The 27234-nt window shown below is 61.0% G+C and overlaps 1 protein-coding gene across 4 annotated transcripts in view; it reads right to left on the bottom strand.

Annotated features, from left to right (window-relative positions):
- NAV1 (neuron navigator 1) overlaps positions 1 to 27234 on the bottom strand; it is a 205921-nt gene that overhangs the window by 134616 nt on the left and 44071 nt on the right. For all 4 annotated transcript variants that reach the window (XM_072948830.1, XM_072948831.1, XM_072948832.1 and 1 more), the window contains exons 2-3: positions 14245 to 14980; positions 10059 to 10162 (exon numbers count right to left, since the gene is read on the bottom strand). In XM_072948830.1, coding sequence (XP_072804931.1) covers positions 10059 to 10162; positions 14245 to 14942 — 802 coding nt within the window. In that variant the 5' untranslated portion in view covers positions 14943 to 14980. The remainder of the gene's footprint in view (positions 1 to 10058; positions 10163 to 14244; positions 14981 to 27234) is intronic.

Below are 27234 nucleotides of genomic sequence, written 5' to 3'. Positions count from 1 at the left end.
TTTTTGACACGGTGAGCAAAGAAGGCGTTACTGAGGGTATCTGGGGAAGAGATTTCCAGGCAGAGGGAGCAGCCTGTGCAAAGGCCGAGGCAGAGTGTGCCTGGCGAGTTGGAAGAACTGCAAGGAGATGGGAGGCACGACTTCGGGAGAGAAAGGATGGGGCCAGCACAGGGGGTGGTGGAGGCGAGTGTGTGGATGTTCTGAGGTCACGACTCGGACTTTCACTCAGTGAGCTGGGAGCCCCTGCAGGCTCGGAGCAGAGGACTGGGCCCCCTTGAAGGGTCACTCTGCCACAGGGGGCTGGACTCCTAGACAGGGGTGGCTGCAAAAATGGGGGTGAGAGATGACGGTGGCTTTGGTGGGGGTCAGGAGTGGTCACCTCCAGGCACATTTTGAAGCCATTAGGATTTGCTGAGGGACTGGCTGTGGGTGTGTGTGGAGAGAGGGGTCAAGGGGGTTTGGGGCCTGGACCACAGTCGGGTCAGAGCTGCCGTCGGGCAAGACAGAAGACTTGAGGAGCCAGTGTGGAGGAGGACAGAACCCTCCAGCCCCCTGGCCCTTCCTGACAGCACGGGGCCCCCTCCAGATGCCTCCCCTGACTCACTCCACGCAGTTTGCTGCAGCCGCTTCAGTAACTTCCTCCCACCCGTGGCCGACAGTCTTCATCCGCTCGTCTGTGCTCCCCAAGGCTCCCTCTTGGGTTGGTCTCCAGATAAGAAGCTCTTCTGAGAACGCATCACAGCCCTTTGCACGCAGTGGGCTCTCAGAGTATTTGATGAATGAGGAAGTGAATGAATGCGTGACTCAGAGCAGACGTGTGGGGGCTGTAAACAGCAGTGACCTCCCAGTACCCGTGGGGAGAGCCGGCGCAGCTGGCGCGCTGGAAAGGGAGCCAGGCCCTGGGATGGCGTCCCAGCAACCTCTCCTCTCCCCTCTCTGCAGCCCCGGGCCGCAGGGAGGCCAGCAGACCCTCTCTTTGCCCCTGCGAGGGACACACTGGTTCTTCAGCAGAATGACCTTGGAACGGGTCACAGCTGGGACCCTGTCCTCCCCACGTCCCTGCTTGCACACCTCTAGGAGACAGCCCAGCTGGGTGGGAGACAGATTCCTCCACCGTGATCCTGAGCCCCACCTCCACGGCCCCCGGGGGGAGGAGAGGAGCCAGCGGGCAGTGGCCCAGCAGGAACGCACCAGTGTGCTCGCACCTCCGGGCCTCAGCCAGGAAGCCCTCCCAGACTGACACACTCGCTTCCTCCCAGCCTTGTCACCACTTTGGTTTTGCCAGGGCCTGGCTCAGCCGCTCTGGTCCCAGGAGGCTCCCTCCCTGAGGGCTGGGGACTTTTCTTCTGGGCTCCAAGGCTGGGAGTCCACGTGAGCTCAGAGACATTTGCTGTCCACTCAGCTGCCGGGGGAACGAGGCCCAGCAAACTGAAGGCGGGGAGTGCAGCCAGGGAGCGTGGGCTGGCCTAGCGTCTGGGGAGGGTGGGGGTGCTGAGGAACTCTCGCTGCAGCCCACGCGCCTCGGGGCTCACGTGCCTGGACACATCTGCCCTGACCCTCCAGGCCAACAGGACACAGATGAGGCTGCCCATTGGGGGAAATGGCCGCCTCCTCTAGGAAGCCTTCTCTGATTGCAGCCCAGGCTGGTCTTTAACTCTCCTCTCCACTGATTAGAGTCGGGGGGCCGTGCGGTCAAATTCTGCCCAGTTATACCCCAGGGATAGACCCTCTCTGTCTAGATGAATTGTAACCCCATGTTGGTACCTCTCCGAAAGTCACAAATTGAAACTCATCCCCAGCATGGTGGCAGGGCGTCTGGGCGGTAACTGGGTCACAAGGGCGGAGGTTCATGTGGGATTCGTGCCCTTGTAAGAGGAGCCGCCGGGCCGCTTGCTTCCTCTCTGCACCACTTGAGGACGCGGCGAGAAGACAGCAGTCTGCAGACCAGGAAAAGAGCCCCTGCTTGGAGCTGAAATGGCCAGCACCTTGACCTGGGGCTTCCCAGCCTCCAGAACCGTGAGAAGTACACTTGTGCTGTTGAAGCCCCCTGGTCTGCATCCTCCTGTTAAGGGGGCCCAGGCTGACGAGCCGTCTCCCTCCGGGGAGCCGTTGGGAAGGGCTCGCTGACACTTGTTAGGCTGAGGGGCCAGGGGTCTCACAGCCACTGCACACCTGTCGTTGCCAGGGACCCTCCCAGACAGCTCATGTGCATCGTTTCATGAAACCCTCTGAAGCAGGGACTATCATTACCTTCATTTTACAGAGAAACACTTTCCCAGGGTCACCCTGCAGGCTGCTGGTGGAATCGGAATCTAGACGTAGGTCTATGGTCTGACGTCCTTCCACAACGTCATGCTGTTACCGTGCAGCTGCTCCTGGGGCTCGCTTGGTAACTGCGTGTGACCCCAAGAAGTGTGGAGCCCCCATCGCAGGGACTCCGGGGCCATGGTGGAGGAGGCAGGACCGGGTCCTGGAGGGAGAGTGGAGAGGAGGCCCCACCTCTCCTCCTGTCCTGCCCAGGAGCTCCCCAGAGCCCAGATGCCCACTTGCCCTCGGGTCTGCATGGGTCTGGGACTGGCCTGCAGGGTCGTGGGGTGGGGACAGGCTGGCGGAGCCCTCCTGTGGGCACAGCGGCTGGGCTGCAGCAGCACCGGTCAAAGCTCAGCCTCGTGACCTCTGTTCTGGGGTCCTGGTCACTTCCAGCGGATCTGGCACTCCCAACAAGCCCAGGACCCCTGGGGGACTTCCCCATTCTCAAGTCTGGGGGGCCTCAGGTTCCCTGCAGGACCGCTCTGTGGCCTTGAGAGAATGTCCATGTTCTCCACACGTCTGCTGGCCATGGAAGAATCCGTGCGAGTGGGGGTGGAGGGCGCCTACTCCCTCTGCTCAGGGCTGGCAGCAGGGAGGGGTGGGCTGAGGACCTGGCCGGACACGGGACCCACTGGAAGGCAGATCCGCTGCTCCCTGGCTAATAGACAGACTAGGATAAGAAAGCTGGCTGTTTCCCACATGTGCTTGACTGGTGTGTTGCCATGGCAACCGCCCCACACACCTGCTGGGGTGTCCGTTGCACACTGGGCCCCAGAGGAGCGCTACGAGGCCCAGGTACCCGGTTCTGAGGCCAGGACCAACCAACCAGTTGCCATGGCGACCGCAGGCTGCCAGTGGGCGGGGTTGGGAACTCCAGGCAGGGGAAGGGGAGGGCAGGCTGGGCGGTGGGCCCTGTGTGGGAGGGAGGTGTGCAGACTGGCTGTGAGGGTGTGCATCCTCTGCTTCTGGCCAACCCAGAATCCACTCTGACCCGTCTGTGCAGAGTTGGGTGTTTTAAGGCCATTGAACCCCGATGCTCAGTGAACCTCAAAGGCAATTTTCCTCCCTGTTCTGCCTTGGGGCAGAACGGATCCATTTGGACTCAGTCCTATTACTCGCGAAGAAATCCAAAACCCTGATGAGGGAAGACAAGGCCTAAACCGGAGGCCGCCTGGCCGGCCCTGAGACGCCATCACTGCCACAGAGCAGGATTTCCTAATCTGTGTTCACAGACTGGGCCCAGGAGGTCCATAAGACCCACCCTTAAATACGAGTCTTGGGTGTGACTACGTCCATTTGTCTGGGAGGCATACTGTGACATCAACCAGGCTCTGAAAGAGGCCACAAGATTAGAGACAGCTCCAGGAGGGAGGAGACACCTCGGCCCACCTGAGCCTCGGTAGCGAACCTCTCTCTGCCTGGACAGAAGGGTGCTCCCACTCCGCTTGGTGCTGGGTGGGCACCTCTTTGCTTTATTAGAGGCTTATCAGGTTTTTAACAGAGGCATTAAAGTTGACCGGAGATGCCATGGGCGCCTCTCTCAATGGGTTTTAGTGGAATCATCACTGGCGACCACTTGGCAGGGACAAAGCACTGGTGTGGCTGAGGGCCCGCCTGCCCGCAGCCTGATCTCAGCTCCGGACGCTCACCTCCTCTGAGCCTCCGGCTCCTGGGGGCCCGGCCCCCAGGGCAGGAAGGATGCTGTGAGCTCACGGTGTCAGGCTCTTGTCCTGGACTGTGGACTCGGGGCTGCCCCCACCCCCTGCTTCCAGTAGGGCTGAGCTCTCCTCCTGTCCCAGGCGCTCCCTTCCCTCTCTGACCTCAATCCTTCTCATCAGAGGACATGCTCTCCGCCCACCCTGCCTGCCCTCCATGGAGGTGGAATGACTTTCTTGAGGGAAGGGATAGCCAAGGGGTTCTCTGACCCCCCAACCACTCCCAGGGCTTGGACGACCCCACATCCACCCACCTCCCTCCACTCTCTGAACCCCTGACCCCACAACCCGGGATACACGCACAGGAAGGCAGGTTTTTCCTTCCTTCTGCCCCTTAAAGGCCTCACGTGGACAAACACTATGACCAGGGGTGGGTCTCAGCCCTTAGCCCTCCTGGCCACTGTGTCCCTGTCACCTCATTCCCCGCCCCACTGCCGCTCCCAGGGCGCCCTCTGTGCAGACTGCCAGTGTCTTCTGGAGGAGGGTCTCATCCTCTCACCACAGGGATGGGGGTCCTGTGGGGCGGGGGATGCTGTGTGCCGGCTGCTGCCTGCTCGGGGGTGCCCAGGGAGTTCCTTGAACGTGACTGGCTTGGTCGGGGCTTCCCTTGAGATGAGGGCCCTGCAGGCTCTGCCCCGCCTGGGCCCCCCGGGGAGACCCTGCTTCATGAGTCGGGAGGAGGACTGGCCCCCTTTGCCAGGGGGTTGGTGCGAAGCCCAGGGAAGCCAAGTCTTCAGGGCAACACTGGAGGTGAGGGCCTTCTGGGCATGGAACTTTCTCTCCGTGACTCACAGAGAGGCAGGGTGGGAGTTTAGCTAACAGCTCCTCCCGCGGCTGGAACTTCTGTCTGCCCCACAGCTTCCTGGGTAACTGCCCTGCTGCTGCAGGGGGTGGCCTGACCCGAGAGACCTCCTCCTGGTATCTTATCCTCAAGACGTGCCCAACGCCTGCAGGTGCAGGGCAGCATTTCCTAGGAAGAAAGGTAGCAGTTCATTTGAGGTGGGAGAGCTGAATCTCAAAACCCGGCCAGGAGGGGCTGCGTCTGGGACGGATGAGCATGGAACACAGGGGCGAGTCTCTAGGAAGACTCGGGCGAATGCGGTGGCTTTCCCAGCACCGGAGACCACCGCTGCCTGCATTCTCGGGGGCGTCACAGAGCCAGAGCTCGGTCCTTGCTCTCTGGGCTAGGACACAGACTCAGAGCTGGGGCTTCTCCACCATGGGGCCGGCGTGCAGATCATGTCCAGCTGCCCACGTGGAACACTGCACCGCTCCAGAACAGCCACAGAGGCTCCACGGGGCAAAATCTTGGCCCACTTTGTCCATAGAAGTACCCAATCTCTAGAGCAGTGCCTGACACACAGTCGGTGCTGAATGAGAGTCTGGTGAACGGACAGGAACTGCCCCGGGGCTGGGCGGCACGGGGCCCTGCTTCCCCGGGTGGAACGGGAAGCAGGGAAGCCAGGCCTGGCCAGGCCTGGGTATTATTTCCCGAGCACTGGTGGGCGCAGACGCCACGGGGCCACTCGCGCCCCTTCCGGAGAGGGAGTGGTCAGGGCGCCCAGGACGCCCCGCTTGCGCTATGTTTTCTTTCCTTTTTTCCTTCTTGTTTTAAAAATGGAGGGAATGGGGACTGAACCCAGGACCTGGTGCCTGCTAAGCACGTGCCCCACCCCTCCTCAGCTCTGCTGGTTTTGAGCCTCCACTAAAATGGCTCCCACGGGGCCGACCCCCCTTGGAGATGAGTCCTGTTCCCAGCCAAATGCTGACTTGAGAAGTAACCCCTGCCCCTCCCTCCCTACTCCTTCTCCAAAGGAATAGAATCCAGATCCCAGGTTCTAGTTCAAACCCCCAGCGGGGACTTCGGATGACCTCCCTGCTCTGGCCTCTCCCTCCGGGGGCCAAGCCCTGCCCCACTGGTCATCTCACAGCCTCCCCGGCCTCCCGGGGGTATTGGGACCTGGGACTTGCGCCCCTCCCTTGAGGTCACTGCAGGCATGGCCCAGAGCGTGACTCCTGAAGACCAGTGCCTGGCCTCCAGTCCTGGCTGGACCACCTGGGGATGTCACTCAGCCTCCACTCCTCTGTCAGGTACACAGGGCCCGCAGCGACAAGTAACACTCGGCACGCGTGGAGTGGTTGCTGTGCACCAGGACGTCTTCCGAGCACTTCGCTTATGCTGGCACACTTCACCCCCACAGAATCCTAGGAGAGTGCTGGCATCATCGCAGAGGCACAGAGAGGTTTGTCACCTGCCCAAGGTTGCACAGCCAGCAAGCAGCAAGGCCGCAATGTGAAGAGGGCTGGGGTCCCGACGCTCGCATAGCTGTCAGACGGGTAAGAGGGCGCCGTGCAGGGCGCGGCTCAGAGGAAGCAGGTTAAGTGTCAGCCACTGCTGTTCAGTGTTCCTGTGACCTCCCGTCCCAGCTCCTGGACCTGGCTGTCTGCTGGGTCCCAGCTGCCTACCCTGTTTATCCAAACCCGGCCTCGGAAGGTCCTGCACTCCACACCTGTCTGCCTCACAGCGGCCCTGACCTGCCTGAGCCCTGAGAACACAGCTAATATCGCCTGCCTGGAGCTTGGACTGTGTTTTCTAGTCAATTGTCTGCATGTCCTCTCTCCATGGATGGCTGGGACACAGCCCAGCTTAGCCTGACAGTCCCCAGAGGGCAGGAACACGGCAGGGCCAACACAGCGTGAAATGACAGAGTTTGGGGATGACAGAGCCGTGGCATCCTGGGCTTGGCTCGGGTCGGGGGAGATGCCGGCGGGGACTGGCTCACTGGACCTGGCAGAGGCAAGAGAAACCCAGCCCAGCTTGCACAGGGCGCAGTTAACCCAGCGGGTCCGGCAGCACAAAGAGGGCGACATTGACAGGCCTGGGTGCAGCCCCCTCGCTGTGCATCCTCAGACAAGTCGTTTTCCATAACCTCTCTGAGCTGAGCTCCCGCATCTGCACAGAACAACTGTCCCAACTGCAAAGGTGTGTAAGGTGCTTACAAGGGACATCACGGGGAGTGCTTGGCGCTGCGCCCTGCACAAGGTAAGTGCTCAATAAACAGCAGTCATCACCACTGGGTCCTCTCTGAGTCCGGGAAGCCGAAGGCAGTGGTCCTGATTTCTGCTCATCTGCCAACGACTGCCCTGAACCTCTCTGTCCTCGTCGAAAATGAGGCCACATTTGGGTGAAGCCAAAGTCTGCTAGAGCTTTGACTTCCTGGGTCCTTTGAGCTCCTTCGCAGCCCTGGGAGATTTGGATCTGGCCTGAGGTCGTGCCTGGGAGCCCAGGGCAAAGCCACCCCCAAGGGGAGGTGCCAGCCCTGCTCCTGCCCGGGGAAGGCCCCCCGGACCCGAAGTCTCTCCGGCTCCAGAACCCACACAGCGTGAAAAGCTTATATGCGGCCTGGAGATGGAGTCAGCTCAACCACCGAGAGGCAGGAAGGGAGGCTAATGGGCCCAGTGTGAGGCCACCTCCCCATGGCCCCTGCAGCCTCGCGTGAGAAGCGAGGCGGGTTGGGGGAGCCTGGCTTGTTCCCCAGTGACGTGTGCTACGACGAGAAAAGACCCCTTCATGACGTGGCTACTCAGTGCTCCCTCAACACGCCACAGAGCGGGAGCAATGAAGGAATCAGTGTCAGCCTCGGGGCGACCCTTCCCATCCCCTGCACATGCCTCGCACACGTGGGCCCCCAGGGACGCCAGCCTGGCTTTCCAAATTAGGATCTGACAGAGCCTGGATGCTGCTCTGTGCTGATGGCACAGCTGGGGGCGAGGGGGGTCAGGGCCCACCGCGGACACCCCCACACTCGCCCAGGGCAGAGGTGGAGGGAGCAGCTGATTGTGGAAGGCCAACCCCAGCACCCTGAGGGCGGCAGGTTCTCGCGGGAAATTCTCTTCCTGCTACACAAAGACCGTTCACCCTCCTGTGGGCTCTGTTCACAGGCAGAGCACGGGCGGGTGGCCGACCTCCTCGCCTGGGCCGCCTCAGCGCTCCCGAGGAGCAGGTGGGGAAGTGGGGACGACGCAGTCTCCAGGTGAGGCTCCCCGGGCTGCGCGCTGACCGAGAACGCCCTGAAGGCAGGTCCCGACTTAATCACCTTCTACCCTGGGTGGAGCTCAGTGTCGCACGAGGCAAACGTGCTCACGGAAGCGTTGGTGAGCGAAGACAGTGACCAGCGAGCCTGTCCTGCCCGGGGCGTCTCCCCCTTCCTCTTCTTTCCGTTGTTAAGTTGAAGTCTAGTCAGTTTACAATGTTGCGTCAATTCCTGGTGCCCAGCATCGTGTCTCGGTCATGCACGCACACACACACACATTTGTTTTCATGTTCTTTTCGTTATAGGTGACGACACGGCACTGAGCAGAGCTCCATGCACCCTACGCAAGACACCTGTTTTTATCTCTCTCCCTTCCTCTTGTCTCTGGCCTTTTCAGGCTCAGAGGACAGGCTCCCCGACGAAGCACAGGCAGACCCCAAATCTCTCCCCCATCCCGCCCGTCAAAGAGCGTGCGATATCCTTGCCCGAGATGGACCCTGTGACCTCAGCCAGGGCGGGAGCAGAGGCGGTGCGGGGACCCTGCCCCTCCCCTGAGACCCCGAGGAAGCAGTGGCGCTCTGCCGTCTACCAGACCCTTCAGACAGAGCTGGGGAGGCTGGTCCTCCCGCCCAGCCCAGGGGCTCCCGCAGCCGGTCTGCGGGACGGCAAAGCGAATGTCCTCTCGCCCGCCCATCGGATGGTAATCGTGAGCGGTACCGGGTGGGTGAGGTCATCAGGCCCGCGCGATGTTGCACACACATGAGGAAGCCATTACTGACAAAACTGCAGATGTGAAAATAGAGCTGCACATAGTTTCCTGGTTACCACATGCTAGTGCTGATGGACTTTTAGTGCCAGCGAAATGTGGCTTCCTTCTGGCCCCCGCCACAGCCCACCTCCCCGCACGTGCGCTCACTGTGGGAGGCGTGGCTGACTTTCTAGACGCCCCGTGTCTCCCCCACGACCCTCCTCCCCAGGGCTCACCGCGGAAGGGGGGTGATGCTATCCTGACCACCGCTGGGGGCCGGGCCGGCGCAGGACCAACAGAGCCAGCTCCAGGCCGAGAGGGACACCCGCCACCCCCTGCAGGGGACAAAGAAGGCCGGGCCAGCCGTCACCGGTGTCCAGTGACATCAGGGTCAGGCTGTGTCCAAGCCCCAGCTTTGCCACTGGAGCAGGGCCCTGAGACGAGGCTGAGAGACAAACCCTCCAGACAGGCTCAGGTTTGCCAAAGCAAGTCCTCTCCTTTCTTGGGATGAACCCTCCTTGCAAGCTGAAGGGTGGTGCTGGTTCCCTACAGGGCAGAGTCTCGGGCACCTCTGCAGCGGACCACAGCCGTCCTCTAGGCGCGTCTTAATGGTGCAAGCAAATGCACACACACCCCTAAACCCTGCAAGGAGCAGAATCGGACCCCCTGGGGCCTGACCCACGCACACAAGGCGCTCGCCCACCTCTCCTCACCCCTCCACCCAGACACCTCCTGAGACCTGCTGCGACGCGACGGCCGTGCCTCGGCCCGCGGCCCTCGGGGAGCACCACTCGCTTGTTCGTGAATCGGGGGCCTCCTCGGGAGGCGCACATTCTGGTTCCCGAGGTGCTGAGGTGCCGTGAACAGCACTGTGCGCGTCGGGGGTGGGGTTCTGGCTACAGGAGGCTGTGGGGAGGTGGCCGCATGGGCGTGGCCTGCTGATGTGGATCTAGGGGAGGGAGCGCACGGCGGGCCACTGGTCAGGTGGCCCTGCACTGCCTCCCAGCTACACACGCAGCACCTTCCAGGATAAACAGGATGCCCGCTGGCCGCTTTCCTTCCCTGACTTGCTCGGGGGTGGGAGGGCCAACCCTGCAAGGAGTCAGGTGTGGCGAGAACTCTAAGTGCAACTAATAGGTCGCGGCCTTGGCGTGAAGAGATGTGGCCGTTTGGCCGGGCCACTCCTCCCACGTGGACGGTGAGAGAGTTCTGGTCCAGCGGCCTCTCCCCCAGAAGTCTGCCCTCACTTACCCCTGCACGGGAGGCTCTCCTCAGTCCCGCCGGGGGGGCCAGAGTAGCCATCAGGAGCCCAGCTGCCCTGGCAGAGGGGGCCAGGTTCCTGGTCTGTCTGCGCCCTGCGGGACACAAAAGGGTGGTCACTCATGGTGGAGGCTGCCCTGGCCTCAAAGCCTCTCCCCGGGGCTATGGAAACCCCTTGAAACCTGGTTCTTCCCCTCTGCTGTACCCTGCACCCCTCTGAACTGGGCCCCCAGTGGGCACACATGTGCACCCCAGCGAGCAGCAGGCCTTCTAGGCAAAATGAGGCTGGGTCGGGGGTGGGGGCACCCCGTGTCACCAGGACACCTGATGCCAGTGGCCCTTTAGTGTCTACCGATTCCTAGGAACATGAGTCACCCATGGGGCAGGCAGCAGGACCCCCAGTGACGCTGGGCCTTGGGTCCCACGTCCTGCTGTGCACCCTGCCCTCCGGCTGTACACACGCCCAGAGAGGGGCTCCCTCTGAGGCAGAGGTCACTGATCCCGCAGGAGAGTCTGGGGGGCCCGGTCCTCACAGTCCAGGCAGCGAGGGGGTCAGAGAGGAGGGCCAGCCCTGCCAGGATCACAGCGACTCTCGGGAGAAGTCCTGGCTGGGCCAAGCAAGAAGGAAGGGTGAGGCCTCCCAAGCGCACGCAGACATCCGAGCACAACCCAGCCGTACAATCGCTCCTGGGAACAAAGGCTGTAGGAGCTTTTATTATAGGCAATTACCCGGCTCTCAGAGCTGGCCCGCCCACCGTCCGCCCGCTGTCTCCAGCTAAATGGACCCCTTGGCAGCTTGGCAGTGGGCGTGGGGAAGGCGGTACAGCGGGAGGAGAAACCGACGGTGGGCCAGGCCGGGGCCAGGGCGAGGCTGGGGCCCTGTGAGTCTCAGCACTACTGAGATGTGCCTTCCCCTCTCTCCAGTCTGCACTTCTCCAGCACACTGGGTCCAGCTGTTAACTCGCTGTGTAACGCAGAGCACGTGTCAGACACCCAGGTCAGCCTGACGGTCGGTCGGGGGCTGGGTGAGGGGCTTGCCGGCTTTTCAAAGCCAGGCAGGCAGTTGTGAGGCCTTGAGGGTCTGCAGGCCTCTGAGCTGGGGTGGGGACGGAGCAGGCTGGGGGAACTCAGAGGCAGCAGGGGGCCCCACCTTGCCTGGGGACTGCTAGGAGTGACGCGGTCAGCCACCACGTGCCCCACAGGGACGGAACACCACGGGACAAAGGGAAACCAGAATTGGTTGGTTTCTTGGAAGAAACGAGCAGAGACCCAGGTTCCTGGAGGAGAGGCTGCAACACATTGGTGAGACGGTGACAGGACGTCCTGCTGGAGAAGGGGATTCTCTACGGTGCGTCACTGAATGGCATCACTTGTGCAGAGCCTGGCCGCCCCGCCCAGGGCGGCAGGCAGTGCCGGTAGACGCAGGAACCGTTTGCTGTTCGTTAACATTGCCGCCATCAGGCAAGGGCCAGTGCCGGTGCACGTGGGCCAGGCACGCCCGTCCCGGGGCAGCAGGGAAGGCGGCCTTCACTGCGCTCACCTCGGGCAGGGCTGCGCTTCCGTGCCCACCTGCCTCCGCCGCCCCGCCCAGGCTGCCGTGGCCCCCTCATTTCCCAGCCCGAGCGGACAGCACCATCTACTCTGGAAGGGAGTTGAAGGCTGAACCAGAGGGAAGAAAACCCATGACCGGACACTCCCGCCGCCCTTAACCGCACCCTCCTAACCGAAGTCTGACCAAAGGCCCGCGGCGGGGGGAGGGGAGACCTGCCCGGGAAGAAACCACCTCCGGGGCCCTTCTCCAGGAGGGCAGGGGCGAGTGAGTTCGGGAGCTGAAGGAGCCAGATGTCTGAGGCCAGAGGGTCCGGAGCAGACCGTCTCTGGTCCTGGGGACAGGGGTGTCCAGAGGGAGGCTGTCCCTGGGTCCTGGGGAAGGATGGAGGAGCTGGCTGTGGCGGCAGGGCAGGGGATGACCGCCATGGCTTCATTCCCTGGAGAAGCAGGTCAGCCAGGAGCCACCTGGAGGCAGGGAGGGGAGACTGGAACCTTGGCTTGTGTGATGGGCTGGAGCTTTGCAGAGGAGGCCAAGGTACGGGGTGGAGGGGGTAGAGTCCCATGAAAACAGGGTCCGTGAGCTCCAGGGAGCAGATGGCACCTTCCTGCAAGGACGGCCCAGCCCCGCGCTTGGCTGAGTTGCCCAAGGCAGTAGCTCCAGGCTCTGCAGGGTGTGGGGGTTTGCACCCTGCCCACTGCCCACAGTGCTGTGGGGGGGTGTCCTTGGTCCCAGTGTTGCCCTGCCCGAACCATGACCCTCCTGCAACCCTGACCCAGGGCCTGGGACAGGCAGGGTCTAGGAGGTGGGATGGTGTGACACTTCTCCATTTAAAATGCAAACAGACAGCTGATGTTTGCTGAGCGGAGGCTGCATTGAATCGTTCACAGGAAGAAGTCCTGACCTCTTTGGAAAATGTCAGAATCGAAATCTGCCAGGAGGCTTGGAGGGTAGATGACGTAGGGTCTGAAACAGTGTAACTCCTGGACACTTTTCCCCTGAGAAGGAATTCAAAATGAAGGCGCTCAGGCAGGGGAAGCCAGTCCCGGAGTCCGCAGGGAGACAGGGCTCCGGCTGGAAAAGGGCCGCTCCCTGGAAGGGCTGCCCTGCATTTCTGCCTCCTCGGGTTCTCCCATCAGCTTGGGAGTCAGAGTGGAGAAGGTCACGGGGAAGACGTGAGCGGCTTCTCGGGAACGGGCGCTGGGTGTGCAGGGCGCCGTTGGGAGAGACACCATGAGAGGCGGGGGTTGGGGGGAGGATTCCGCTGGGGGAGGAGCCGGCTGGGGTCCGCAGTGACGGGAAGCCCACGGCCGTGGGTGCCTTGTAAACCCCTCTGCTTGCTGGGAAGTTCTTCCTCCTGAGCTTCAGATCTCCCCTGACGTCCAACCACCACGACGCTGACTCGTGCTCCGGAGCTGCACATTTCAGAACAGCTCTCAGACCCTCTCTCAGCCTTCCTTTTCCAGAGCAAACTGCTCCGGCTCCTTTAATCATTCCTCTAACACCTTTTTGGCTCCCTCCCCAAACTGTCAGCCTTTCTCTAGATGTGTTTTCGTGCACCAGGGTCCTTTTAAAATGTGGAGCTGGTAACTGAGTGTAACCCTCTGAAGGAGGCCAGACGGGCAGAGGACAGGGAGCTCTCCCCTCCCTCGTCAGGGCCCAGCCTTCTGTCACTGTGGCTAAGACAGCTGCAGACATCTCAGGGGTCAAGTCGCACTCTTGGCTTCCAGTGAAGAGTTGCAGCTCCCAGCAGACTCCACCCCAGCCCAGACGCTGCAACAACGCCCCCGGAGACTCTCCGTGTCCAGGGAGCTCCTCCCAAATCCAGAGTGAGCGGGCCCTCGAACCCAGACAGAGCACAAACCCAGGAAGTTAGGCTGGTCAGGAAGGCACCGAATTTGCATCTGGGCATCTCCAAACCATGTCGTACTTAGTAATTAGAAGGCTGTTTACTCACTGTGGCCGTTTTAGGAAAGAGTTACATTTTTATTGAGAAAGCAGTTGATGCAGGCGTTTTTCTGTGCTCTCGACTTGCCGCATCTGAAGGCTGGGCACACCAGCTTGTTCGCGGTGTTGGTAGGAGGTGGCCCAGCCCAGTGTGGCCACAGAAGAAGCCTGGTGGCTCACTTTTGGGACACTAGGCAGGTAAACAGATGTGCCCGGGGCAGGAGGGTGGGTGGAGAGAGAGGACACACAGGCGGACACGAGGGAGCCCTGGGAGCCCCGTGGAGGCCCCTTAGGACTTCAGGCAGCAGGAACTGAAGGCACAGACGTGAAGACGTACTCAGTCCGACTCACGGTGGTGGCGGCTGTCCTGGGTGAGGTGGGTACAACCGACCGACCAGCCTACCCATGTACCTAGCTACCTCTTCATCCGTGGTACCTAGTGCACTGTCTCTGAGAGCAGGAGAGATGGACCCACCGGGGGCACCCTCCTTGCCAGCCTCTGTGTCTTGTGGTGTCCCCAGAGTTGAATCAGGGTCCCCTTGTTCTGGCCTCAATCCTGCCCTGTTCTCCATGCCCTGCCCCGCCCACCTTCTGTTCGCTCCACCAGCCCCCTTCCCTCCATGGGCCCCTGCGTCCCAGCTCCATTCCTCGCTCCTCCTTCCGCCTGCCCCCGCTGCTCACCTGTACTGGAAGGGGGCCACCGTGGCTGTGACCGGCTGGCTCTGCTGATGGGCGGAGGAGAAGCTGATGGGCCCTAGGGCGGGGGCCGGGCGGGGGCTGTGCACAGGGCTGCAGACTGGAGAGGACGGCCCGGAAGCTGCCCTGGTGTCAGGTTCCAACGACCTGGGGCCCCCGGAGCTTCTGTAGGTCAGATCTCTTTGATCTTTTCCTGGGTAGTTAGATGGAGCCCCTGGTATCTGAGTTTCTCCATGAGAACTGGTCCGGAAGGGGCTCCTGCCCCGAGTCTGGTGAGCCGGAACCCCTTCCGGGGCCACCTTCTTCCTTCCCTGGGCACCCTGTGTCTCCCCAGCTCTTCTGGACCCAGTCCGGCTAGAGAGGACTGCTTTGGGGGCCGTCCTGGGACTGCTCCATGGGGAGCCAGCGTGGCTCTCAGCAACCTCGGCTGACTCCCTGGCAGCCCCAGGAGCCTTGGGGGAGCCTCTCCCCCGGGATGCCTTAGGAGATGAGCCTCTGGAAGGGCCTCCAGCCTTGCCCAGTCTTGGGGAGGCCGCCCGCTGGGGGCTCAGGGCCAGGCCGGCCTGGCGTGGCCGCAGCCGGGGAGATACAGCCGGTGTCTGCATCCTGGTCTGGGAAGCAGCGCGAGGCACGGGGATGGAGGAGGCGTAGTGGGTGCGGCTGGCAGAGTTCACACTGGCCATCCCGTCCACGGTCAGCGAGGCCGGCGGGGACTACAGCACTGCAGGGAGAGGAGAGTGGATGGTCAGGTGCTGTCCCCGAGCCTATGAAGACCGTGTGGGGTGGCAGGACAAGGCTCTGGGACTCCTGAGCTCACTTCTGGCTCGGTCCTGGGCTGCCTGCCCAGTTCCAGGCAAACCCCTTCCCCTCTTGCTCTGAAAGGCTATTTGAGGCTCATGTGCAAACACATATGTGCAAATGCTCCCTGAATTGCAGCTCGCTGTATGATGGGGTCATTGAACCCTCCTCGACTCCGCTCCTGCCCACTGATAGGGGCAGACTCCCATTCTCCCAGCCCCTCCCTCTCGGATCATTCTTTGTACCTGAGTCTAGAATGTTCTGCCCATGGTGAACCAACTCCCTATGCCGTCAGCCTGCACCTGCCACTTGTCCATTTAACTGACACCCAGCTCTCCCCAGGACACCTCCCCAGGGGGGTGGAACCTTCCAGACCCACCAGCCCATCACGATTACAAATTATAAACGTGAACCCCCCCTTCCCCTTGGCCAGGATCCCACTACCTAGCCCATCCCAGCCTCTGTCACCAGTGCCATCTCCCCTGCCCGCACCACTGCTCCCACTCCCCCAGGCACTGGCGACTGGGGCACTCGGCTAGCAGTCTTTCCAGCCCATTCTTACCCAGCTCCTGACCTGGCAAAACTGGCCCCTCCATCCCCTCCTCTAGTGTCAGAGATGCATGTCCCCTCCATAAGATAAAGGGAGACCCCTCTATATGCCCCCTGCCACCTGCCCCCAGTCCCTCTCTCTGGACCCAGACCCATGAATTATCCCATCTTCCTCCTGTATCAACCTCTCCTCCTTGACCAGCTTCCCCTCCCTGCCACGTTAATTAATGAATTCGTTAATCTATTAATCGCTTTCATTTCAGAGGGAATTTGAAGCCAGCTACAAGGATGCACGCAACGAACTCCCGAGGGAAGAAAGAGCTCAGTGTGGAGAGCCAGCCCCCGAAGAGCTCGCAGGACACATGCAAGGGCGTCTCCGTGACTTTGTTGTGGGAAAGGCCTCTATAAACACCACATCGAAGGCAGGAGTCTTAAAGGGAACCTGATGGGTTTGAGGGCATAAAGATTAAAATCCCTGCGTGGACAAAAAGGCCCTTTCCAAAGGTTCAGACCATCAATAAACTGCAAACACACTCGCACCATACATGAGAGGCAAGGAACTGACACCATCGCGTACAGGGAGCTCCACCACGGAGAGAAAAAGCTCATACCCCCAGAAAGAGAGGCCCCAGGGCTGAACAAGAATCCACAAAATCATAAAAAAAATCGGCCAAACCGTAACAAAAACAAAGAGCGTCATGAAAACTGAAGAGACGCAAATTAAGTAAGTTTCATTTGTTGCTCTCAAATTTACTCTCTTAGAAAATGATCTTTGCCAGTCTTGGTATGAGAGCGGGGCCCCAGGAGAAGCTGTCCTTGGGGAGTGCTCTCAGACGCAGGCAAACATTTACACGAGGAAGACGCTCACGGTGGCTCCTGAGGGCAAACCAGCCTTGGGTGGAGACGGAGGCGGAGGACATCGGCACAGAGGAAAGGCCACCAGAGCACGGCCGGTCACCCAGGACCACGGGGACGTGCCCTTCCTACTGAGCAGAGAGCTGTCGGCAGCAGCACGGGGTTGTTGATGGCTGGTGCCGACCCCTCCCCGACCTCTGACCCTGTGGTCCGGGTGGTTACAGCTCAGATGTAAGAAGCCGGCGTAGACCTTTGAGCGTCGACGGGTTTATGGAACCACAGCTTGAAATGACTGTGGGACTCAAGGCTGCTGTACTGACAGATGAAGTAACTTCCACGAGAACCAGAAATGCCCGGACCCCTCCCCCCTTCCTCCACGCCACACGTCGATGACCTGATCCCAGCAGCGGACGAGCAGGAGCACGCCCACCTCCTCCAGCAGAGAAGGACCGAGCAGCCTGTGCGATCACAGCCAAGGCAGCTCCTCCACCCCTCCAGTCAGCCATCCCCCGGATCCACGGGCACATCTGGGGCTCGCCTGACCCCACCTCCTCCCCGTCTGCTCGTGCACCCCGACCACCCACGAGCCACAGCCTGAAACGACAGGCTGAGTGGCCCTCTGCTTGCCATGTCCCCAGCCCAGCACACCAAGGACAGCCGGGCAGGAGGGCTGGGAAGTCCTCCATCAAGGGACTCGGAGGGTGCCAAGCAGGGACTGCCCGTGGCTGTGAGAATTTGGGTAGATTTTTGGCTCTGTCTGCAAAATGGGAGTGATATGAAATCTACAAACTGCAGTCGGGTGGAGAAATGGAGCGTCTCCAAGACAAGACGAGAACACCGAACCTCACCCAGGCCTCGGGACCTGCAGCAGAACCTTCCCTGCAGAGGGGAGGGCAGCTTTACCACGCCACCCCTGCCCTCCACCCACCCCGCCAGCGATCAGCTCCACGCGTCTCTGACGATGCTGTGCAGGACCCTAGGCCCAAGTGCAGACTTGCTCACAGGTCATGTGGCCCTGAGCTGCTGACCTTGGCCTCCGGCACAGGGCTGGGCCACGCCCTGACTGGCTGAGCTAACCAGCTAACTGCCCACAAGAAGCCCCCGATCCCTGACCGGCTGCAGCCACAGCTCTGCGATGTCAGCATCCCCAGGTCCAGTCCTGCCTCTCCCCATCAAGCCCCCGGGTGGGGACAAAGCCATGCAGTGTCCCAGACCCCCACTCTGGGAGCTATGTCTGTGAGAGGACCCAGAACCACAACTTGCTCTGCCTGCATCTCTCCTGGGCCCTGCCCCACCCTGCCCACCAGGTGGTTCTGCCCAGGACCTTCCAGGAGCCCAACTCACCCACATTGTCTTCAGTGCATCCCCAGCTCCCCTACTGAGACTCTCCTGGGCCCACATCTCAGGGCCCCGGGTGTCGATCTGGGCCTGGCTGGGTGTCCAGCCGGAGTGCCCTGAGGCCGAGGGGCCCACCTCGCCCTCTCTCGCTGATGGAGCAGAGGCAGTTGAGGCTTTTCCTCCATCTTTCCCTCAGGTTTTCAAAAGCTCGCTGGGAGAGGATTTAAACCGTCCTGTGGGTGGTCACAGCAGCCATGCTCTCCCTCTGCCCCGCCGTCACCTGGACCCGGAGCAGCAGGTGCAGGGGGGGTGGGGGCAACCACTGTCCCAGGTGGGAGCCTGGGGGAGTCAGACCACCTGTGAGGGGGGAGGGCTCCCCAAGCACAGGGAGTGGTTTCAGCCTGGCAGGAAAGGAGCTTCCCAGTTTGCCTTCAGAGAGAGAGCTCACAGGTGCTCAGTGTCTTTAAAAGGATGTCAAAGGAAACAGACAGACCCCTCTGTCCCACAGGGAGTAACAGTATCTCCCTTTCACTGGGACACTGGTTCTAATCCTCACAGCAACCTCGCATCAGGCAGGCTGTATCATCCTCACAACAAGGAAAGGACAGGGAGGCTGAGGAGGCTGAGTGAGCTGCCCCAGGACCGGCAAGGCTGCAGCGGGAGCACCGTGGGAATCAGAGGCAGGTGGGTAGGGCTCCGAGGCCCAGGGACAGACACCCCAGCCACCCTGCCCGATGCACGTGCAGCCACAGCCACACACAGGCAGCACGTGCCCCAGGAATGCGTCTGCTGCTGAGGGCAGTATGGGGATTCCCTAAGAAACTGAAAATAGACTTACCCTGCGATCCAGCAGTCCCTCTCCTGGGCATATGTCCAGAGAAAACTCTAATTCAGAAAGACACCTGCACCCCAGTGTTCACAGAAGCACTATATAAAGTAGCCAAGACATGGAAGCAACCTAAATGTCCATCAACAGATGCCTGGATAAAGAAGCTGTGGTACATTTATACAATGGCATACTACTCAGCCATAAAAAAGAACAAAATAATGCCATTTGCAGTGACATGGCTGGACCTAGAAATCATAATACTAAGTGAAATCAGTCAGAAAGAGAAAGAAAAATACCATATGATATCACTCATATGTGGAATCTAAAAAGTAAAAAGTACGCAAATGAACATATTCACAAAACAGAGACAGGCTCACAGATACAGAAAACAGACTTATGGTTCCCAGGGGCGGGGGAGGGGGTAAATTAGGAGTTTGGGATCTGCAGGTACTACTACTGCTGCGCCTGTCAGTCTGCAGACGAGGCAGGACCTGGGAGGACTCAGGAGGAGGCAGCAGCGAGTTGGGGGGGGGTTCAGGTCTGGGAAGCAGTGGACATGATGACTGAACGCCCCCCAGCCCCCGGGCCCATCCGCACTCCAACACACAAACCCCGCTCTTCCAAGAGGCCCTGGGTGGGGTCGTGGGTGCAGAGTGTAGTGCTGAGTGGGAAACTTGGTTCGCTGACAGCGTGACCTCAGGCGTACTCCACAACCTCTGTTTCCTCATCCGTGAAATGAGGCTGAGATGAAGACCTGCCTCTTGGAGCCACTCTGAGGATTAAGTTAGTTATAAACGTATGGCGCTTAGGACAGTGCCTGGCACCTGGTAAGGGCCCACCAAGTGTCGTCATCACGACCACAAGGACAAAGGTGCCCAGGGACGGAGACTGAGCCGCCTGGTCCCCGGGAGCCTCCAGCAGAGCAGAGGATCAGCGCCCGCCAGGCTGGGACCAGAGACAGGGCACCAACAGGAGGCACACCATCCATGCCGGCGGACAGGACGTCGCCCAGTGTCCACTGGTGGCAGGGCCAGGAAGCCAACGGGGCAGAACGTGGGGGAGGAAAGGGCAAAGGCTTCCGACTCGGGAAGAGCCGCGTTCAAACCCCAGGTCTGCGGCTTGCTCTGTGACTTTGGAGAAGTGACTCAAAGTCCCGGGGGGAGGGGAGGGGGCGGCTCCCCCAGGTCTGTGGTCCTCGCCTGCCCCGCCGCCCCAGGCGCTGCCTCAGGGGCCCTGGTGCTGACAGGACAGCTCCCCCGCGCGGGGGCGTTAAGGGAGCCGTGACCCAAGTCGAGAATGCAGCAGGTCAGAGGCCCCTTTCAAAACGGTCAGACTATTTTAACCACAACATCCACCGGATGGATGTGCTAAATGAAATAGAGAGAAAAAAGAGAAATAAATAAATACACAGAAAAGAGAATAAAAAGGGAAAAGTCTGCGGGGTGGGACTCCTGGGCACTGGTCCCACGGGCCCATCGTGGGCTGTGGGAATTTGGGCCAAGCATCTGCTCTCCCTGGTGTGTGGAGAGGGTGGAAAACCTGCCTCGCAGGAAGAGGGTGAGGACAACGAAGAACTCCAGGGCTGAGGACAGACCCCGCCCCCGGGAAGGTCCTGGAGCCAGGGCCACCCCTCCTCACCCCGCCCCGTCTTCCCAACACCCCACCGCCACCCCCACCCCCACTGCAGGTCTAGCTCGTGGTCCTAAGCGAGTTACTTAACCCCCTTGGCCGGTTTCCTGATCTGTAAAATTGGGACCATCACCATCATCACCCCCGTCTCACGGTGCTGTTGTGGAAGTCAAGGGAGTTCCTGTAAGACAGTCATTTAGTGCATGGCCCATAGAAATCACCGAATAAAGGCTGGGCATTAGTGAGTCGAATAGATGGTTGGCACAGCGTCTGTGTCCCTCTCGCATCCTACCCAGACTTCCCGCCAGCACGTCTGTCACCCATTCTAGTCCAAATGACATAAGCACTGCCACCAGAATGTTTCCCTCTGACCTAAATGTCTGTGCTCTTGTTTGAGTTTCAATGGGACAGCCAGTTCACATGGGGCTGGGGTCGGAGGGCACGCAGTTAGACATGGTTCCGAAGTAAAGCACAGGAGGGCTCCTTTCTCGGAGGCCCCTGTGACGGTGAGGTGCCCGGGGGGTGGGCAGAGGACGGCTCAGGTGCGACCACTCACTGGGTGGACAAAATGACCTTCGGGGCTGGACGGCACAGACAGATCCCTGCGCTGCAGGCACCTGGACCACGGGCAGGCTTCCCTCCCCTGCCTGCCGCGTACGTTCCTCCGCCCGGGAAACCCTGACCAGCTCCTCCCACGGCCAATCCCAGCTTGGGCCCCTCACTTCTGCTCGGAGGCCCAGTCTGGACCCTGGAGGCGGAACCACCTCTGATGCCACTGAACTGCCCCATCCCTCAGACAAACCCCACAAACAGTGACCTTGCTCACTCACACCCACCCACAGACATACACAGATATATGCACATATGCTCCACCCACAAGTACCCCCACATACACGTACCCCCACACTCATGTCCACACTTGGTCAGATGTACACACACACACACCCTCCGGCCTCCGGCTCTGCCCCCTGCCCCTGTCACTTGCGTCCCTTCCCTGCGGCCCATTTGCCGTCCAGCCCAGAGGTGAGGATGCACTCTGTCCTCCATCCCTGTCCAGCTTGGGGCTCCCGATCTCCAGCAGGGCTCACAGGAGTTCCCTGGAAAAGTGGGTCCTGACACCCCACTATGTGCGCACAACTTCCTCCCCACCGTGTGGGCCCCCCCGTCTTGTTCAGCCCACATGGGCTGCGGACGAGGAGGAAAGGCAGTGGAGCGTCCCTGTGACGGGGAGGGAACTAGCGCCAAGCCATGGCGGGAGGACAGCAGGGCTGGGGCGCCCCCTGGTCCAGTGCTCGCCCCCACACCCCACGCCCCTCCTCCACGTAGGACCCAAGATGGGCACCGTAGCGGGGTGGGTCCCAGGTGAAGGACAGGCCTCAGTAGCTGCTTACTGTGTGTCTGTCTTGTCCAGCTCTAACCTCTGCCCATCTCTCAGGACAGAGAGGAAGGAGGACCTGAGGTGTGGGTGGGCAGAGGGGCCGCAGTAGAAGGGGGCTGAGGCCATCCCCCCACCCCCGCTCTTGGCCTGCAGACCTAGACTTGGGCTCCAGCAAACCAGCTAGGGGCCATTCTGCTGCACCCGGTCCTCAGCAGAGACAGCGATCACCCCAGGCAGCGTGGGGAGGACAGGGCAGGCAGCCAGTGGTGGTGTCACTTCCATGGGCTCGGGCAGACCAGGCAGGGCACCGGCAGGAAGCAGAGGCGGCGGGTCTGCGGGCTGGGACTTGGCAGAGGACAGGGTGCGGGCTCAGCACACCCCGCACCCGCCTGGCTGGCTCCTGGCTCAGTGAGACTCGGACTGTCCCCAGCGAGCGGAGGGGGTTCATCAGTCTCCTCCCCAGGGCCCGGGGCTCTGCCTGCACCCTCAGGAACTCCTTCAGCCTTACAATTGCAGGATGGGCTTCTTTCAGGCCAGACGGCAACATGTTCTCACAGGGGAAAACTGGGTCCAACTGTGATCACGTCAGGTGACGTTAAATCGGTGGGCTTCCCGGCACTTACCGTGAGTGACGGAGCTGGTGCCGAGACCCCGCCGCGCTCAAGCCCCGCCCCCTCCCCGGGTCAGCTTCCAGGCGTCCCCAGACCTGGCTCTCTCGGAGCAACCTCACCTCTCTGCTTCCCAGAGCGTCCCCACCCCGCGCCCATCCCGGAGTCCAGGCTGACAGGCGGGACAGAGGAATAGCTCAAACAGCCTACACAGAAGAGGGGCTCGCAGCCCCCCAGCACCTCTCCCAGAATCTCTCGCCCGTCTCTCTGGGCTGGAAGTTCTTGCCAGCGTCTGACCTCCACTCTTCCTGCAGAGTCAGGTTGACTCCCTGGTCCTCCACTGGGAGGCTGCCTCTCTGGCCTCCGAGAGGGAAGCACATCTGGGCCCGGGAGGGCATCGTTCTGCGTGCAGCTGTGTCAGCTTTTCACTGATCTGATCACATAAATGGCTTCGCTGCCAGGATCCTGGGTTCCTTTCCAGTTAGCTAAGAACGATGATTTCATACTAATGAAAATCAGTGATTCAAAACTGCCCACCAATCACAGGGGCTGGAGTTCTCCGTCACAAGTGCCTCCCAGGAAGCTGAGCTGGCCTGGGAAGCACATGGAGCACACGGAAGCCTCTCTGCTCCGGGCCCCCTGCCCCAGGGGCTCCCGGCAGAGGTGTGCCCCGCTGTAAGGCCGGTGAGAGCTTGCCGTTTCAGATCCCGAGGGTGTCAATGCCCAGGCCCCCGGGAGGAGCCCTGAGACAGGCCAGGTCGCACCCTGTCTCTCTCTCTCTGGCTCCTGTTTCTCCCTCCAGGCCAGTCGCTAGAGGTCTGGCTTCTAAGCAACAGCGGAGCCGCCAGGCGGCCCCGGGGCCCTGGAGCGACAAGTCTGGGAGAGCAGAAGTCAGTGGAGCCGGGGGCGGGCTGGGGCGGGGTGCTCAGGGCAGACAGGGAACCTGGAGCCATGTCGCCCCCAGGCAGCGAGCCAGACCACCCAGGCCCCACTTGCCCCGGTAGCTCCATCTTCCTCACACCCACTTCCTCCTTCCTCTCCCTCAGCTCCAAGGCCCCCTTGTTCTTCCAGGGGTGGCTTTTCCAGGAGGTGTCCCTCAACAAGCCCCCACACTATTGCCAGGCCCCGAAGTCCAGGATCACTGGGGTGGGGCAGGAGGGACGTGGGGGGCTCTTGACGGCTCTGGAAGCCCTTCACCCAGAGGCCCTGCCCCTTGCAGAGAGTGGGACACCGCCTCCTGGCATTGGAGGGGCTGGACTGCACACCCATCAGTGAGCCGGCCGGTGAGGGGCGATCAGGTGGCTTTGGGCTGCTTCCCCGAGCTGACCTCGGGGGCTGTGAAGGATGGAGATGGGGAGAGGGGTGTGCGGGGCAGAGGGCGGCAGCCCAGGCGTCAGAAACCCCACCTGGACTCCACTGCTAAGTGTCTCCCTGACTTGCTCAGTCTCTAGGCCTCAGTGTTACCGCCTGGAAAGTGGGGCAGGCAACTCGGGAGTGACAGCAGAGTCCAGTCCAGTGGCCACTCTCACGCCAGACCAGCAGAGGGTCATCGGTGGCCCGTGTGCAAAGTTGGGTTCTCGGTCCCACTGGCTCCACCGGCCTCCCTCCGAGCCAAGCTAACCCGTGCTGGGGCCCTGTCCCCCCAGTACCCGCCGCCATGCTGGGGCCACTCTTGTGGGAGGCACGCATGGAGGGGTGGCCAGCCCTGGCTGCTGCCCGAGACCGGGTACCAGGCTGCAGGAAGAGCTGCCCTCCCCCAGCAGACCCTGATCTCAGAGGGTGGGTCCCAAGGCTCAGAGTTCGCCAGGGGGCTGACGGGCAAGCTTGTGGGAGACCCACGTCAACTGGGGGGGCCCGGGGGCAGCTGTCCCTGCCCTGCCCACCCCGGGGTCCCACTTGTTACTGTGTCGTTACGGCACAGGGGCTCTGGGCAGGGTCCCCTCCGCCTGGAAGACTCACTCAGGAATTGGACTAGAGCTGCCCAACCAGCGGAGATGACGCTCCCGGGCCACCCCAGGGCGACACGTGGGTGTTTGCACACCTAGACCCAAACCCCTCAGCCACGCAGATCCCCACCTGCCCTGAGCGACAGCGTTAACTTCTGGTAACTTCTGTTCAGAGTCTGGTTCTGCTGTTTATAAACGCTGTGCATTTGGAAAAGTGACGCGAGTGCTCCAAGTTTGGTTGTTTCATCTGAGAGACGAGGACACCGGCATCGCTGAGTTGCTATAAAATGACATGAGACGAGGTGTGTCTCGGTCCAGCCGGACCTGCTCTGACAGAGCCTCCCAGATGGCTGGCGGTGTGCAACCCACAGGGCGTGACTTCGCAGATTTCTGGGGGCTGGACGTTCAAGGCCACGGTGCCGGCAGACTCGGTGTCTGGCGAGAACCGGCGCCTGGCTCACAGACGGCGTCACCTCCGTGTCCGCACGTGGAGGACGGGGGAGGGAGCTCTTAGGGTCTCTTCTTGAGGGCACAGACCTCACTCACATCCCAGTCACACACCAAAGACCCCCACCCCCTCACCTTGGGGGTCAGGCTTTCAACACAAGAGTTCTGTAGGGCATGGATACTCCATCTAACGCAGTGCGGAAAATGCTTAGCATGGGAGCCTGTGAGACGTGCTAAATAAGGTTGTTCTTACAGTAAAAGTCACGTGCACATTAGAAAAAACTTGAAAAGAATCTACAAAAATATAAAGAAGAAAAAGTCAACCCCCACACACCTCCTGACCAGCACTCAGCCTTTTTAAGGGTTTTCATTTCTTCCGTTCACTCACACACATCATAAAACTGTGACTATGCTAGACATGCGTTTTATGTCTTTTCATTTACTACATACTAAGCATTTTTACTTTTCACTTAAAAATCTTCGGAAGCTTTTTCAACACCACCCTTGTTGACGGATGATGAACTATCACGTCAAGACAGCCTGCAAACCCCAGTCACCCCGCCCTCACCAGCCCTTTAGGTTGTTTCCAGCTTCCTGCCGCTTGGCATAAGCCCCACCCACTGAGCCTCAGGCGACCTCCGCGGGCTCCACCTTTGAAGGGGGATCGCAGGGTCCGAGGTGGGGAACCAGAGGCTCTCAGTCGCTCACTGCAGACTGCCCTTCCAGAAGCTGCACTCAGCGCGTTCCCCCTAACAGCGTCTGACCCCTGTGCTCTTCTCAGCAAACACCACCTCGCGGGGACGGGCCGTCTCGGCAGGGGGCCCGGGCCTCCTTTGGGCCACATGCGCCAAGAGCTTTAACGACCTTCTCGAGTAGTCAGGCCAGCAGGAAGCAAAGCTGGAGGCAGAAGTGTGTGGGGCAGCCCCGCGGTGGCGCACCCCCCCCACCCCCGACCCACCTCCCACTGAGCCCAGAGAAGCCAAGTGGGCCGCCCCATCTGGGGCTTTAAGCTGGAGGCTGGAAGGGACTTCCCTTCTGGGGAGGGCACTAAATGCTGGCACTGCAGCCCGCCTAGTCCTGACGAGGGGTTTGGAAGGCAGGGGGTGCTGGGGGTCAGGCCACGGCAGCACGGCAGAGGCCCCAGGCCCTCGGACAGCCTGAAGCACATGCCAGAGGCGCAGTGCAGGGGGAATGGGACAGTGGGGCGGGGTTGCGGAGGTCCTCCAAGTGCCAGGCGCTGGGCTGGAGGGGTCTTCCACACGCCATCCACCTTGCAGTGCCCCCTGGGGAGGAGGTTTTGCCTATGAACACCTTGCCTTCCTAAGGGTCCTGGCCCCTGGCTGGCCCCCAGCCACAGGTCCAGGGGGACCTGCCGTCCTAGGTGGGCGGGAGCCCCTGACAGGCCCTCAAGGATTGTGGCTGGAAGAGCAGGGGCCCCCAGCCCGGACCCTGGGGTCCCAGTGTTTCCTCCCCTCCTTTCTCTACAAGCCTCCTCAGGCCTTCGGAACAGGAAGGCAAAGGGGAGGGAGGCGGCTGCAGGGAGACCAGCCATCCCTGGGGCTGGGCCGGCCTGGAGAGTCTCACCCGCTCACCCACCCACCACCCCGGGGCCAGAGCTGGTATGGTCTGAAGCCTTGTTTAGGCACCCCTGCCCCCACCTTTCCTTGGCCTTAGCCAGTCCCTAAGTGCTCTTACTCCAGGCCTGGCCCTGTTCAGACCCCCCCCCATGTGCTCCTGAAAACCCCCTCCACGACATCACTCAAGCAGCCACGGAAAAATCCACCCTCATCCAGCTGCCTTCAGGAAGTGCCCTGCAGAGCTGATCTCGGCCCACCCCACTATGTCTAAACAAGATGCCTGTCGCTCTCATCCTGGGCCCTCGAACGCATGTCCCCGAGGAGCCTCTCCATCCTTCGTGCAGACCACCAGCCTCGTGACTTGTCATCCCCCGGCTATTTGTGACATCCTCAGGCTATTTGTGACACCCCCTAGGGACCCTGAGAACAAGCAAAACCACCCGAATGTCCTGGAACACAGGGTCTCACCGCCTCCTCCTACCACCATCTAACTTTTTTTTCCCTCTCTCTTTTGGCAATACTTGTCGTCAAGGAGATTCTAACACAATGGGGCAGGTAGGAAGCCTGTTGCTTGGCAACGAGATGCTGGAGGAACAGGATTGGCTGCTGAGGTCTGAAGGAGCCGCAAGGATGATGAGGGAAGGTGGGAGAGTCGAGAAAAGCCCTGGAGGGAGGACCAAGGCACAGGAGTAGCAGACAGGACTCGGTAAAAGAGGAAAAGCGGGAACATGCAGCGTGCCCGAGGCTGGGTCGCCCGGTGTGTTTGCCAGGATGCGCTCAGTGAAAACAAGGCAAAATACACACACAGGAATGAATTTTCATAGCTGTGTTTACAATGCAGCAGGATGGATGGAGACTTAGATAAAAAGAAGGTCCTGAGTACCAGAGCACGGGAGCCCCGCCCGGTGAACGAGCAGGGCTTGAGGGCGAAATGTGGGTGTGACGCTCCACTCTGCCCATTCCTTCAGGGGTGACACCCTCACATGACAGCCCCTTGGCCTCAGTTTTCCCATCTGTAAAA

Source organism: Vicugna pacos, chromosome 23 (assembly GCF_048564905.1).
Source record: "Vicugna pacos chromosome 23, VicPac4, whole genome shotgun sequence".
Classification (NCBI taxonomy): Eukaryota; Metazoa; Chordata; class Mammalia; order Artiodactyla; family Camelidae; genus Vicugna; species Vicugna pacos.
This window is presented reverse-complemented; position numbering and strand designations above follow the sequence as displayed.